This window comes from Stegostoma tigrinum, chromosome 29 (assembly GCF_030684315.1).
Source record: "Stegostoma tigrinum isolate sSteTig4 chromosome 29, sSteTig4.hap1, whole genome shotgun sequence".
NCBI lineage: Eukaryota > Metazoa > Chordata > Chondrichthyes > Orectolobiformes > Stegostomatidae > Stegostoma > Stegostoma tigrinum.
Genome location: NC_081382.1, coordinates 27,328,112 through 27,343,813, shown reverse-complemented (window position 1 = coordinate 27,343,813; position 15,702 = coordinate 27,328,112). Strand labels below are relative to the sequence as shown.

At 37.1% G+C, this 15,702-nt stretch overlaps 1 protein-coding gene across 6 annotated transcripts in view; it reads right to left on the bottom strand.

Moving 5' to 3' along the window:
* pbx3b (pre-B-cell leukemia homeobox 3b) overlaps window positions 1-15,702 on the bottom strand; it is a 227,389-nt gene that overhangs the window by 103,729 nt on the left and 107,958 nt on the right. Inside the window, exon 1 of one of the 6 annotated variants that reach the window (XM_048558819.2) lies at window positions 13,839-14,021. The exons of the other annotated variants lie outside the window; for them this stretch is intronic. Coding sequence (XP_048414776.1) covers window positions 13,839-13,875 — 37 coding nt within the window. The 5' untranslated portion in view covers window positions 13,876-14,021. Of the gene's footprint in view, window positions 1-13,838; window positions 14,022-15,702 lie in introns of those variants that run through there. 6 annotated transcript variants of the gene reach the window in all.

Genomic DNA, 15,702 nt, shown 5'->3' with positions numbered 1-15,702 from the left:
GACTCATGGACAAGATGTGCTCAGCTTGGAAAAAAGGAGAGACAGGAGAGGAAATAGGACTTGTGTGGGAAGCAACTTCACAATAGGTTTAGAAGGGGCTAGGGAAAATGACTGAGATCCAAACTCAGCGGCACAGAAATCTATGAGCTTGGAGAGTGAAAAAGAGATTAAACTGATATATCCAAAGAACAGGAAACAAAACGTTTATGACTGAGTTTATAGTCTGATATTGCTGAATCCAGTGTTGAGTTTGGCAGGTTGTAAACTACCGAATTAAACATTGAGGTACTGTCCCTCACACCTTACATTGAGCTTCACAGGAACAGCGCAGGAGACCAAGGTCAGGAATGTCTGTGTGAGAATTGGAATTTCAGTCATGATTGTGGGCAAAAGAGATGCTTCATAAATCAGTCACCCAATCTGCATTTGGTCTTCACTGCGTAAAGGAGATCGCATTGTGAACAGTAGATACAGTTGACTGGAAGATTACACCTGAACGCAAAGACTGTGCCCTCGAACAGTAAGGACAGATGAACTAAAAGGATAGCTGTTACATTTCCTGTGTTTACATGGAAAAGTTCCTTAGCAAGGAGGCAGGGTATTGCGGTTGGATGATGAATGGACCAGGGTACCATGAAAGGAATGGTCCATTTGGGATGTTGAAAGGGTTGGGAAGACACATTTGCTGGTGGCAACATGCTGAAAATGACATAAGTATTTATGATGTGCAGAGGAGGTATCTCTGGTAACCAGTGAATGTAGATTCTTCCAAAAATCTGCCAGACTGAGGCAACAGTACTGACTGGTATCCCAGTGTGTTCACAGGCACAAACGTGCAGCACTTTTGTGCAGCACTTTTTCAATCATCTTCAACTTATGAGAAAAGGAAACAGGACAATTATAGCTTGAACATTTGGGTAAAAATCCATCTTTGGCATGAGATTTTTGCCATCCAACTTTCGAGCCAAATTTCTTAAAAACAGCCTTGGCTTTTGAATTACAATAATATAAAATGCCTGAGACAGTGTGCAAAAGGCTACAATTTAAAAACAAAACACAAACTGAATGCCATAAAAATCCAAACTGCTTCTGGGAAAGATCTCAGCACAATTAATGCAATGTTCTTCACACACTTCGACATCCACCTCTATTAAAACAAAATAAAGCTTTGTTGTGCTAGTACAAATGAAGGCCAGCCACAAGGGAGTATTGCATAGCTCTGCGTAGGCATTATGAAACACTAAGAAACCCCCTTTCGCCCAAACTACCATTATTACTTGAGCAAAACAAATATTCAGCCCACAACCACTAAATCACTTCAGTTCCTATTTCCAAGTATAATTTAATCTTCTTTTGTGACACTTGATGCTTACTTCATCATGGAGTAATGACAGATTAAAAAGTTGTTGAATTAAATATTAAAGAGGACTGCAGGCGGTTGTGCATTTTTAAAGAAATAACGTAGATTGAAGATGAAATGAGAAGCTAAAATGCATGCTTCAATTCATGCATTTGAAATATATCTGGAGCCCGCCTACTGTACATTAAAGTGAGCCTTACTGTGATGTAACTGCTCATTATTTTGCTTATTAAAGTGTATTAATGGCACAATTAAGAAAAGATTATGTTTCTACCCTTTTTCTACCAATTTTCTCTGCGGCCTTCACTTTGTGAAAACATAAGGCTATTACTTAATCCAAAGATAAGAGAACGCTGGCCAGTTTTCCCTTCTCTCAAGTATAAGGGATATTCCAAATATTATTATTATTACTACTACTACTACCACCAGACGGTAAAATCTCCCAGCTCAGAACAATAAATGAATGAAATCACTGGGTTTACAGATCTGTACAACTGAATTACCTACTAAACAAAACCATACAGTCATCAGGAATACATATCTTCTCTTGCATAACCTTCTGGGATGACAAACAAAATTTTATATCAAATCCTGAATCATGCAGACAAGGAACAATTCAAACAGAACACCCAGTCTGTGCCAGATTGACCAATCTCACTGGGGATGGCAGCAGGGCCATGCAGTTGGTTTCAGAAGTTTTGAATTAAAGATAAAAATGAGCACAAAATCACACAAATATCAACGAGTCAAATCCTACTCTTTCTGTCATATACTCAACATTTGTGGAGATCTATGTCTATATAACATGCATATATTCTGAAATCTGCTTTGCTATAAACTGAGCTGTAACATTCTAACGCCAGTCCACTAAACTGCAACGCCGAAGAGTCCTTAACTGCAAGTTCAAGAATCCCTCCACAACAAATATATTGAATCAGAGTGTCTACACATTTTTCAATAAAACACAATTTCTGAAACTGTATAATTCTTCTCATTCAAGCACCTTACAGAACAATTAAGTGTACAATGATTGAAAACACCTAGAAAAATGTGGATTGTATTTTTCTTTGCAGTTGTGCCGACATTCAGGCTTAAATAAAATGAATGTTTTCCAATCAGTCCCATTTATTGGCTTTCTATGATAGCATTCTCTCACTGATTCTGACTGCATAATTAATGGGAATGCACTTTAGTGTTGTGTTCAGGACCCTTTTGGTTTACTTCTCCAAGACACACACAGCTGAATATTAACTACAGCAAACAGCAACACAACAGGGGTGGAAAATCAGCCTGTCACAGATCTGTCTTGACACCACACAAAGAGCTGTACCAAGTTGTTTTTCTCTTTCAAGATGATTTGCTTCAGAACTACCTAAACAAATTAAGTCTTGTCTGAAAAATCTCTCTCATTCTCATATACAAGAGATTATTCACTACATTATATGCATGGGATTGTCATACAAGGGCACAATACATTCAAGATAGCTGAAACTCTTCTGACAGTGAGATAGATCCTCAACACTGTCATATACTGGCATGAATTGTTTATTAAAATACAGTCATTGAACATTTTATTTGTAAAGAAGACGACAAATTTTACATTATTACTCAAAAGGTACATCCCTCTCCCTTTACCATTATTTGCCCTACTTTTCTGAATGTATTAACATTAGAAACATCAAAAATGATTCTTTGCTCAGCTGTCCTAAGTTCAGGAGAAACTCCAAATGGATTGCACAAACAAGATTTTTTTTTAAAAAAACTGATCTTCCACTGAAAGTACTATGGTTGAACAACAGAATTCCATGGAAATACATTACAGAAGTCAGGTTTCATGGCACCAGGCACTCCGATGTACCTCATCCAAGTGGCCAAAATATACTTCTAAGCCTTGGCAGCAAGCCGTAAATCATAAAATTCAAATGTGGGAAAGCTAACAACCACTCTGAAGGTCCCTTCCACACTTGGAAGTCGTATTTGTAGCCGACATAGAGGTGTTGGTACCTCAGTGCTGACTGAATATTTTTAAGCTTACTCAACGGACAAGCTATTTGGGCCATTGAGGGGAACCATTTAAACCTCTCCCAGACAGTCACTGCGGAAATTTATGTGGAAGTAATACTATTGGCCCTACAAAGCAACCACCTCCATTAATAAAGTCTATTTGAGATGTTAAAATGTTCCATTAAAATGTTTTCATTAAAGAGAAGAAGGTTGAGAGGTGACTTAATTGAAACATATAAAATAATCAGAGGGTTAGATAGGGTGGATAGGGAGAGTCTTTTTCCTAGGATGGTGACGGCGAGCACGAGGGGGCATAGCTTTAAATTGAGGGGAAAAAGATATAGGACAGATGTCAGAGGTAGTTTCTTTACTCAGAGAGTAGTAAGGGAATGGAACGCTTTGCCTGCAACGGTAGTAGATTCGCCAACTTTAGGTACATTCAAGTCGTCATTGGATAAGCATATGGACGTACATGGAATAGTGTGGGTTAGATGGGCTTGAGATCGGTATGACAGGTTGGCACAACATCGAGGGACGAAGGGCCTGTACTGTGCTGTATGTTCTATGTTCTATGATGCTTCATAGGATCTTTATCAAACCAAATTTGACAAACACAATGTTTTTTTTAAATCATAAAGTCTAATTGCTATAAATAAATGAGTTTAATTATTTAGTCAATGAAACTTTATAATTTGAATTATACTTGATGGTTTTAGATTATTGCTCAAATAGTTTTCAAATATTGTCTGTCATTTCACCCACAGCAAAGTATAATGTCTGCAAGATTGTATCTACATAGATCCACTTTTATTATATGATTGAGAGATAAAAGTTGGATAGATATAACAAATTACTGGGAAATCATCAATTTAGGACTTCAGAAGAGATTATACTCACCGAATCAAATGTTACTTCCAGCACTTTCTATGTTTATTTCCAATTTCAGCAAAATACTACTTCTACACTATTTTTGTCATTATAAGTTGAAACAAATACCTTTTAAGACAGAGTTTAAGCTGTCAAGTTAGTTTAAAAAGTCAATATTTATCACTCACCCAACAGTTCAACAAATTTATGCCAGACAGGCCAGGAAGAGTTCATATTTAATCCCCATTCTATGCCTAATTAGATGATGTCAGTCAGGATTGAGTCAGGTGCTACAATTGATCTGACAATTCTCAGGGAAAACACAGCCAGATTTCATGCTCCAGTTCATTACCCATGTTAGAAGTGTGCATGTGTGGCAACAAGAAGACAAGATCAAATATAGCTGTGAAGCCTCTGCAGGTGAACAGTTTGTCGATGCCTATGCCATTCAATATATAAGAGTAATGAGAAATGTATCTCAACTTACCTACCATTTATGAAGCCACACCCCAACATGCCATTTAATATTTTCAGGAGAGGAGATAACAAGGTGTAGAGCTGGATGAACACAGCAGGCCAAGCAGCATCAGGGGAGCAGGAAGGCTGACGTTTTGGGCCTAGACCCTTCTTCTGAAGCTATAGACATAGAAGCTATGTCTTCTGAAGGGTCTAGACCCGAAAAGTCAGCCTTCCTGCTCCTCTGATGCTGCCTGGCCGGCTGTGTTCATCCAGCTCTACACCTTGTTATCGCAGATTCTCCAGCATTGGCAGTTCCTGCTTTCACAGGAGGGGAGATGTTGGTTTAAACAGTGTTATCAAATATTTTCCAATCTCTCATACTTGCCAACAGCTTTATTAAGAAAATGCATACACATAATGTCTACAGTATTTGGTATCAATCAGTCACAGAAATAAAATCTAAATGCAAGTATATAAAACACCAGGACAGTGAATCAACCGTGTACAATTATAAGTAAATGTCTTACATGTGGAAAAGTTTTTGTTCCCCATATATGCAGGAAATACAGTGCACACACAGGTGACCTGTCTTTCAATCATTTAGCACTGAAATGTCATTAAATAATGTTCCAGAGTTACAGCATGGCACTAAAAAAATTATAACCTATTCAGCCTATTTTTGCATAAGTTAAATACTTTTCCTGCAGCAGTAAAAGAAATAGCCTGCTTGCATTTCACTCTTTACAATAAGAGAGCAAAAGTCTTCAGTTTCCAAAGTGACTACTGAGATCACACAGTTGAATTTGCTTCTAATAAACCACTTCAGGGATTGGTTAGGGAGTGAAACATCCAAACTGTTTTAGGGAGTCATGCCAATTGTTGTATATTTTGAATGCAATCAACACTTAACAGAGGAAAGTTTTTCATGTATTCTGAAAGTTGAAATTTAAATGTTAAAATTTAAAACAACATGCATCACTTCCTTTGTAGTGAACCATCTGAAAATCTCTAACTTAAATGCTGCATGGAGAAGTGGCTATTTTTCTTTGTGTACTCCCAAGGCATATTTTTTGAAGACAATGGTGCGAAATTAGGCCTGAGGTTTGCTGCGTACTTGTCAATTTTCAGTAATTACTTGCTGTAGTTAACTTTCCATGTTCAACTCATCTTTTCGACTGTACAAACGTTGAGAAAGATTGAACTGTAATTAAAGTCCTTATCTTAACAATACGTAAAGTTCAATCTTCTAAAATGTTTGAATTGTTTTCTCTTCAAAATCGTTTGGAACTCTGAAGTTGCCAAAAACTAGCTCTTTACAAATACTTTGATGCAAAATTTCAACTTACTACTGAATGAACTCAGATACAGCTATGTTTTTGGAGAGTGCATGCACTACTTCTTCTCCAAACATCACGATGACTTGATTCTGCAAGTATTTAAGGAATTCATCTCTAGAAAGGGGTCAAATAGGGGGCATAAGTTAGACTCACATTAACCCTTCAAGCAGAGAAGCTACGGTACATGCTTTGCTGATGGAAAAACTGAACAAATAAAAATACATTGAACTGTAGCTCCTGGGGACTTCTGGTCACAACAGCAGGGGTTTCAATTCAATGTCTGCATGTGGCTGAAGCTTACAGCTGCATAACAAGTTATTCATTTTATAAATTAAGGGCATTTCAATCAAAACGTGTCTTGTAAGACTGGATAAATGCTTTCAACAAAAATTTAATTTTTCAGCCGTTTCTTAAGAAAATCTAACAATGAGGGTTGTTCCACCCATTCCTTCAGAATTATAACTTGCACATTAATTCAGAGATGCTACAAAAATATTAAATGTCCGCATTACCAGCTTAGAAACATTTGAAGCTTGAAATAATTTTTGTCTCATTTTACTTGAGAATACCGCAGCCACATTTGCAACACAATCTGATAAACCCTTATCACAGATGGAATGTTTATAATTTATGTCTCACCAACATAAATTTATGCTTTTCCAGCAAGTTTTTAATAGGCAATAGGAATATAATTTCATAGGTATGCAAACATGCTGAGTTATCTCGTTTACTACGCAAAGCCTGCCACTATACAGTTTGCGCTTTACACAATCAAGAGGATATGGGAAAAACAGTGATGAAATATTTAACAAGTTTGTCTGAATGCATGCAATAGAAATCAATTTCACAGACCGACAATGTGGCCAGATGTTCAGTTTTGTACCAAAACTGGATTTAACCACACCTGGCCCCATTCCAGTACCTGACGACTTTAAACCCAGTGACTTTGAAGCTCCCATTTTATCAGCTGTGATAAGTGAAAGTCTGTTCAAGTATGGGTACTTGCTGACCAATAGGGAAGGGATTCAATAATTAATTATATCAAAATCAATTACTCAGAGGCTGGGCAGTTCCAAAAGGTCAACCGAACTATCATATTGCCATATGTCAGTAACGATCATTTTCAAGTCAGTTTTGGTCACCTTGCTATAGGAAGGATGTTGTTAAACTAGAAAGCGTGTAAAAGAAATTCACAAGGATGTTGCCAAGACTCATGGGACTGAGTTACAGGGAGAGGTTGGACAAGCGAGGACCTATTTCTTTGCAGCGTAGGAGGCTGAGGGGTAATCTTACAGAAGTGCATAAGATTACGAGAGGCATGAATACAGTGAATGCACCCTTACTTTTTCTCAGGGTTGGAGAATCGAGGACGAGAGGGCATCATTTTAAGGTAAGAATATATGAGAACCTGAGGGGCAATGTTTTTTACACAGAAGATAGTATGCATATGCCAACGGAAGTGGTTGAGGCGGATACATTAACAACATTTAAAAGGCATTTGGACAAATACATCAATGGGAAAAATTTAAAGGGTTACAGGCCAAGTGAAGGGAAAAGGGTTTAGCATGGGCAGACATTTTGACCACCACAAACCAGTTTGGGTCAAAGGGCCTGTCTCCATGCTGTAGGACTTGATGACTCGAAGTGCGCCTATGAGACATGGTTCTATTGGACCTTTCCTGTAACCTTATGATGATGTCCAAAACACTACATGATCTCCCAGCAGCTTCACTTGCTAATACTGCTGCCAAGGCAGTCAAAATATTTTCAGCTAATGATGAGGCCCAAAAATGCAAATTAGAAATCGGTATTCTCTTCAGTATACCCTTCAATACCAACAGAGCTTTCAAACAGCTTTACAGCCAATGAAATACTGCTGAAGTGTAGCTACTGCTTTAACATAGGAAACAGGGCAGCCAATTGCACACAACAAGCCCCCACAAATAGCAAGTGATAATGTCCAGATCTGATGATTAGGGTTGAGGGATAAATTTTGGCCAAGACACTGGGATAACTCTCCTGCTCTAATTTGAAATAGCACATTGGGATTTTTTATCACTCAGGCAAGCAGATGGGGTTTCAGTTAATATCTCCTCAGAAAGGCAGTATCTCCAACAGTGCAGTATTCCCTCAGCGCTGCACTAAGTATCAGCCTTGACCTCTGGAGTGGGAACTCAATGTAGAATGTTGAGGGAAGAGTGCTGCCAACTGAGCCACATCTGACAAATGATTACAATTTTAAACTGATCCAATGTTTCTGCTACATTGATCCAAATTACTTACTGCTTCAAGGTGTTCCTTAATTATAAAGGGTCTAGCAAAATTAACAATCAGTCCAGGGTGAACAAATAATGCATCTACTAATGCTAACTTTTGTTCCTGATTGTTACTGCATATGATGTAACATTATAGTTATTACCATAGGAAGGTAATGTGCATCTTGTTGACCAGTGTAAATGAACATAAATATCATAAATTGCAATCTCAAGGGTACCTTCACCTTTTAAAGCAAATAGACATTTGATAACATTAGTTTGTAAGCAGTAGAGTGAGGGACAAGAGAACAGCAGAATATTGTGTTTTATAAAATATTCCTGTCATATGCAATTTTCTCTTCACAGCATTGTTTAATCAGTAATCAAATGAAGCAACAAATATTATTATTATTATTTTAATATAAATACAACTCATTTCTAATCAGGAACAAAAAGGTACAACTCGGCAGCAATCAATAGCTATACTGAAGCACAGGTTTTCCTTTGAGAGAAAAAGATTTTCACTCACTCTGAACATTCTTGGCCTCTCTCTGTATTAGCCTAAAGGCAGTCTGTAAATTACACTCTTTAAATTACAGTAATTTGCCTGGTTCTGTTGAATTCCCTCCTTCAGACATATACAAAACCCATTTCCGCTGCTCAAATTCACCTTCACAGATGTCACAAGCAATCGATGACCAGTGATTTGAAATACTTTTGCAGGTCAAATGAAGGAAACCAGAAACATTCAAAAATGCTGCCATTTCTTCACCTGCTCAATACCACAAAAGTTACAGCATTTCAAAGGCTAAATTGGAATAATTAGTTAATTACAAAAGCTTTAAAAGCTACACACATCTAGTTGAGGGTAATTTTGGAAATTCCTGCTGTCTGTCAAAGGAACATTATTTTTCTTGACTGGTATTTATAAATACAAAGCACCTAATACGGGCCTTAAAAAAACCTAAACTGGAGTAGTTCCAGTCAAAATTTGACTGGAAGGCAGAACATTTAATTTCTCATTGTCTTCCACAGGGTTAGCTCAAATTGTTGTGTTAGATCACCAAAATGTGACTGTTTATACCAATCTTAGACAACCAGACAATCAGCACATTAAAAGGAACTCATGAAGAGGTTACATTTTGTCTTTGTCCGAAAAAGAAGACAGAATAAATGCATATTGGGTTGTAGGTTGTCCTTACGTCAAAGAACATTACTAACAGAATTCCTAGTTGCACTTAAAATTACAGAAGAATTGAGCATCTACTTACTCTTCCCCATTTCAAATTTGTTACAGACTAAAGTTCATCTCCAATTGGTTTTGATCATTTTTAAGGCATACAAGATACATTTTACAATTTACTGTTGCATAAATAAAACAGCCTCTGCCAACTACACTGCATGTTGTCGCACAAAATGAAGTAATTTTTGCGAGCTGAATCTGATGCCTAGCCTGCAAATGTGTTGCTACATAGGGACACCAGTGGATATGAACATACATATGACTTTGACAAGTTTCAAAGCTAAAACATGCCGGCCCTGGATCAGCTGAAAATGTTGTTAACTCTTGTCCCACCCAAGCTCTCTAACAAAAATGCCATCACTGCCGAGTACTGTTCATCCTAGTAATGCTATCAGTAATGGCACACTCGCTCAGCCCCGATACTCTTCCCAGACATGGTCTTCTCCAGCTGCAGCTTAATTTCCTGTGACTTGCCTAATTACTGTAATTAAGGATTAATTGCCATTAATTATTCACACATAAGCTCATCGCAAATCATGGGGTAAATGTCTTATGAAAGCTGCCATACAAGCCATGTATAAACACACTGGGATGCTCCAGGCAGGCAAATCTATCACTCAGCCCTGAAGCAAGTCTGTGCACTCTGTTAAAGAACTGCTCTATGTCCCTCAAATCAGCCGTCTTTTCAGGTAAATGACATGTTGAACATTAGGTCATGTTTCATATTCTAAAATGACAAACAGGTCTCTTCAAAAAAATAGAATAGAATGCAGTTGGAAGAATTTTGTTGGTAACAACAAACCTCATGCCGTTAACAAAGACCCATGAAGTTGTATCAACACAATATATTACTTTTGAAATGTTGCCCTGAGAAATTTTTTTTTAAATGAAGCAAAAATGTTTAATTATTACGATGCTGCCTTTTGCAGCAGACTGATGCACAAAACGTTTTAATTTAGATACATAACATTGTGTCTCTGATTAAAACATTTATGTTAATAGCCCTTCTGTCGAGTATTTAACATACCACAGACTGCAACATTATCTACAGCTCTTTTATTTTTGTACTTCATATAAAAGCTACATTAGACAAAGAAGTTGAACAATCTCACAGCAATATGAATATATGCAAAGGTCTGACCAGAGCACCATCCTAATCCAAGCATGCCCTTTCTTTCCAAATTATGTGATCAGCAAGATTTAACTGTAATACTCTTACAATTCTTTCTACAAATTGTACAAAATATCACTAATTTATTGACTGTCTGGATTTTTCCCTGCATTTCAAAGAAGTGTCTTTCAGAGAAGACAATAAAACAGAGAGATGCAATGAACCACACTGGATTTCATTTCTTGCATGTTGGAAGGAATTCATGTTGATTGCCACCCCCTGCCAATTTCTGTTAACCCAATGTAAGAATAGTCAGAGCAGTCAAGTAAAACTGAAAATCAGATTCAATTTCAGTTTCTATTCCTTAAATAAAAGTCAGTTATTCTGAATCATTATCTCTAATATTACAAATTCTGGCCAAGAAGGAAATGTTGGTTTTGTCATGTTGTTAAATATGATGGAGAAGTCTTCACCCTCTACTTTTGAGAAAATTAACATGAAAAGTGTAAACTCAGTGCCAAATATGCTAAGTGGTTCTTGTGCTGAGTGTTACAGTCCAAGTAATACCCAATGCTCAGTGCCTCATCATTATGCAGGGTTTCCATTTTCAGCAGAGGCTGAGTCTGTATTCTCAGGAGTTTAGAAGAATGAGAGGCAATCTCAGAGACTTACAGATTTCTTAAAGGGAAGACAGTAGGTACAGAAAGGATGTAGTGTCTCAAACCAGGGAATAAAGTCTCAGAATAAAAGGCAAACGATTTAGGACTGAGATGAACAGGAACAACTTCACTGAGAAAATGGTAAATTTTTGACATTCTTTACCTGAAGGCTTTGGAAGTTTAGCTGTTAAGTAGATTCAAGACAGAGATCGACAGATTGCTAGTTATTAATTACATCAAGGAACATAGGAATGATGCAGGAATATATGTTGTGGGATATGGTCAGCCATGGTTTAGAATGGCAAAGCAAGTTCAACTGACCAAATGGCCTAATCTTGCCCCTATGTATCTAACCACTTTCAGGTGTTACAGCTATAAGTGTGCCCTTCAGATGACAATATGTTGAAAATCAAATGCAATATCTTCATTACATTCAATGGGTCAGTAAACACAAGCCAAAAAGCCTCTGTAACAAGATATCAGGTGCTGTCTGTGGAACCATATCCTGACATGAGTCGCCAACTTCAGGACAGAATCAGGCTTGAGGGGAAATGGCAGGAGGAAAGCGAAAGGGACAGAAAAAAAGCTTTATTCAGAGCTATTTCTTAGCATAAGTCAACTTACTATAAAAGAAAATACAAAAATAACCCAGATTGTCTTTAAATAGAAATGGGAAGATTTTCTTCTGAGGTTTTCCATATTCTATATTAATCTTAGTACATTATGTGGGCAAAAATCCAGAAGGTAAACTGTCAATTATTCATATGCATTTTTTTATTTCTCGGTGAACTATTACATTAAATTAACCAGAGAATAAATTTGATTTTGATGATGCCACCTAGGACTTATATCAGTATAAAGTGGATGATTCCAATCAAACAAGGTGGACAATGCACTTGTAATCAAAACCAATTTCTCTCATCAAATTGACCTCTTTTGGTTATAATTACAATGGAAGGCTCCTAATTAGAACACCCTGCAATGAAAAAAAACTTCTTTTATCCAAACACTTCTTTTAACTAAGCTTTGTAGAATGAATAACTTGGTTCCTGAAATTACTCCTTTAATAAATGTTTCCATTATCAAGCTTTGCATTATTACATTTGTACCACTATTAAAAATGGCTAGATTTGGTCAAAGAAGTATTTGATCGCAGTTGTCTTCAAATCTTAAGCTCAAATGATACTTATATTTGATTTTTTAAGCGTGATAAGCCGAAATAGATTTCGCTCTTCTGTGCAGAAGTGGAAAATTAGTGTAAGGTATGACTTTTGAATCTCTCCTGCACCATCCAATTGCACAGTCCTGTCCTACTGGAGTTCACTAAACACTTTTTGAGCTATTTCTGTGTTGTACTAACCCCCTCCTATACAGTGCAAATCATATACACTAATTATGCAGCAATCCCATCCTTTAATGTTTATGACATGCTGCACTGACCCTTCCAGAACCTTTGTCTCCACAGCTGAGATTCATGGAAAAGAACAGCTCTGTGTACTGTCTTTTGCAAAATTACTATCATTCATAAACTTCAAAAGGGAGAAGCAAGTTTACAATAACTAAATTGTAATTTTAAACTAATGTACAATGTAACAAGTAAATGACATGCAGAAAAACCAAAGTAAAAAAAAGTTTCAATTTGAGCAAGTGATTGTCAGTTAAACAGCCATAAACCTTACAACTATACCCTGTGGGTAGGCAGTCACTGATACCTAAAGCTGCTAAAACACCTACTATCCCAGTTCACAGATGCTTCACCATCAATGTCTTCTAATTGATACTTTCCTATTTATCTTCACCTTGCCACTCAGCCAGCTGCTGAGTAGTACCACGTCGCTTTCCATTTATGGACTTCCAACTCCCTTGATCTGGGTAATTAGAGATTATGTGTTAATTGGTGTAAATACAGAGAGAGGCTTGCAGGCATAAATTTCAAACCTATGCCATAAATTGTGTGGCTGACGAGCAAGGAAAATGCTTAAACCAGAACAAGTGTCACGTCCATTTCCATCGTGTGAAGAATGCTGATCTGATGACAATATCGACAATTTGAATCTAATGAGTAGAACAATAGAATCAACTGTACAGGGTGAACTGTGTCATCCAGCTGCATAAGATTACTGCTTTTCTAATTAAAAGGGTCTATCAGTAACTATGTAAGCATCCCGATGCATCCCTTACTGTGAGTAGAAACCACAATGAAAGAAAATTTACTCCAGATCAAAAGAAAGAGTTGGCATGAATTTGGTTTATTATCCTGTGAATACAGTAAGTTTATAAACTGTGACAAATTGCTTAAAGCTAATTTTTGAAAAAAATGTCAAATTGGTTATACAGGAAATGTATGAACATTTTTAAAACAAGGGTTGATTTAAACTATAGTATCAAACCCCCAAGGAGAAGCACCAAAGCCACTCTCTTAAAATTAACAGATGTCTACCAAACAGTTTGAAACAAAGAAATGCAGATGCGAATGTAATCAGCATCCAAATGAGCTTCTTGCAAGACCCTTTAAGGCACATCTGAGTGCAAGTACTGCCTACCTTTCAACTTGCAAATGACAGTGTCACTGAAAGCCATCCTTCCATCAATAAAGCTGGGTCATGAATATACAAAAGCCAACAGCAAGGCTGCATACCTCCCGCAGTTAAACTTGGCCTAATTATCCAGGCTTTTTTCCCTTCGTTTTGTCCAAAGGATATATTCTCAGTTAGCTGTTGACCAGCCTACAGCATAATTAAGGTAAGTCATGTGCACTGACCTCATGTGGACAACTAATATAGTTAAAATGTGGAGACAAAATGTCATCTTTCTTATTCGTCAGCACAAAGCTCCCCCTCCCTTTTGAAATACCAATCTGCTGCCTTTTTTAACATTCCCCCTCTTCAAGCTGTCATCTCACAGTGGTCGCTGCCAGCAGAGTGAATTAGCATTCTAACTGATGTGTTGCTATTCTCAGATGATTTACTGTGGTAGGATAACTAATGGCTTCCCTACTGGAAATGGAACCGATAATCAATGTCTCACCAATATAAGAGTACCAATTAGACCCTCTGTTACACAGCCACAATACCAAAACATTCAAGCTAAGGTCAACAACTGTTTCAAATGTATAAACTGGTTTTAAAAAATGACATCTATATCATTAGACCACTTTGATTAACTATTTTAAAATCAAGACAAGAAGAGACTGCATCCAAAGCAAAATTAAAGAAAAAAAATTATTTTAACAATATAAGACAATGTTATATGTAAAGCAACATTCCTTCACTAATAATTTATGGGCAGTCATGATAAATACCATTTGTACATGACAGACACATGAAATAATAAACCTTGCTGCTATAAACATTGCCAAATACTGACACTATTGATTTATTAAGTCCAACAGTGACATCAAACAGAATAACTGACACAAACAATGTCGTTGCTTTAAGTGCCGTTTGTCAGCGATTAATTCTGCCAAACAGGTTTAGTTATGCTGTGACTGCTGTCTAGCACTTGTCAATCCAAGCAAGAATTACTAGCACCACACGCATAGAAACTTATGCTCAAAGCTGTGCAGTTAGCCCTCATTACCCCAGCCATTGTGAAAGAGAAGCAAGGCTGGCCCCTATTTAATATGCAAGTTCATTACATTCATTATTAATTGGAATGATGCTTTCAGTCTTATATTTCGTGTGGGGATCAAAGTAAATATTTGTACTTAGCACAATTTTGATCCTAAACCATCAATGGTATGAACTGGTTTGTTTTGGTTTCAGATCAGAATCTCATTCCATTACACATGGAAGCAATGTTGATGAATACCTGCGTGGAAGTCAGCTCTACTTGAGCTAACAAAAATGCTCCAACATGCACTTGAACATGTAAAACTTTGCTTCGGTTTCATTAATTAAGAGCACATTACCTTCGAATCAACAGCATTTATGGCAAAAGTGAATTGTTTATCAAAATAAACAATTGCAGACACAAGGATATTTTCAATTATCATTGCATTATGTGCACAAAATCAAGTGAAAGTACTTTTTTTCATAGAACTCCCTGTCTGTATGGATGGAAAATAAATTCCAGAAATTTCTTATCAATTTAGTAAAAGAAAATTACTGCTGATTTGGCAGTCCTTGAGTCAGATTATTTTGCACCAATGATGCCATAGAGTAAATGTTCAATGTCTCTCCACAGGAAACGGCAATGGTTGCAAATTCAAATGAGTTTCAGGATTGTATTAGAGCATTCCAACCACGTGCTGAAAATCAGTATACAGATTTCCCTGGTGGTTCCTAGGGTTCAGGATATCCAGAGATGATCTCAGGCCACCTTAAAGTCACAGCACAGATATGAACTCGAAGATGCTTTTCATCAGTGATATTACAAAGCAGTCTGTGGAGACAGAGCTGGCCCGAT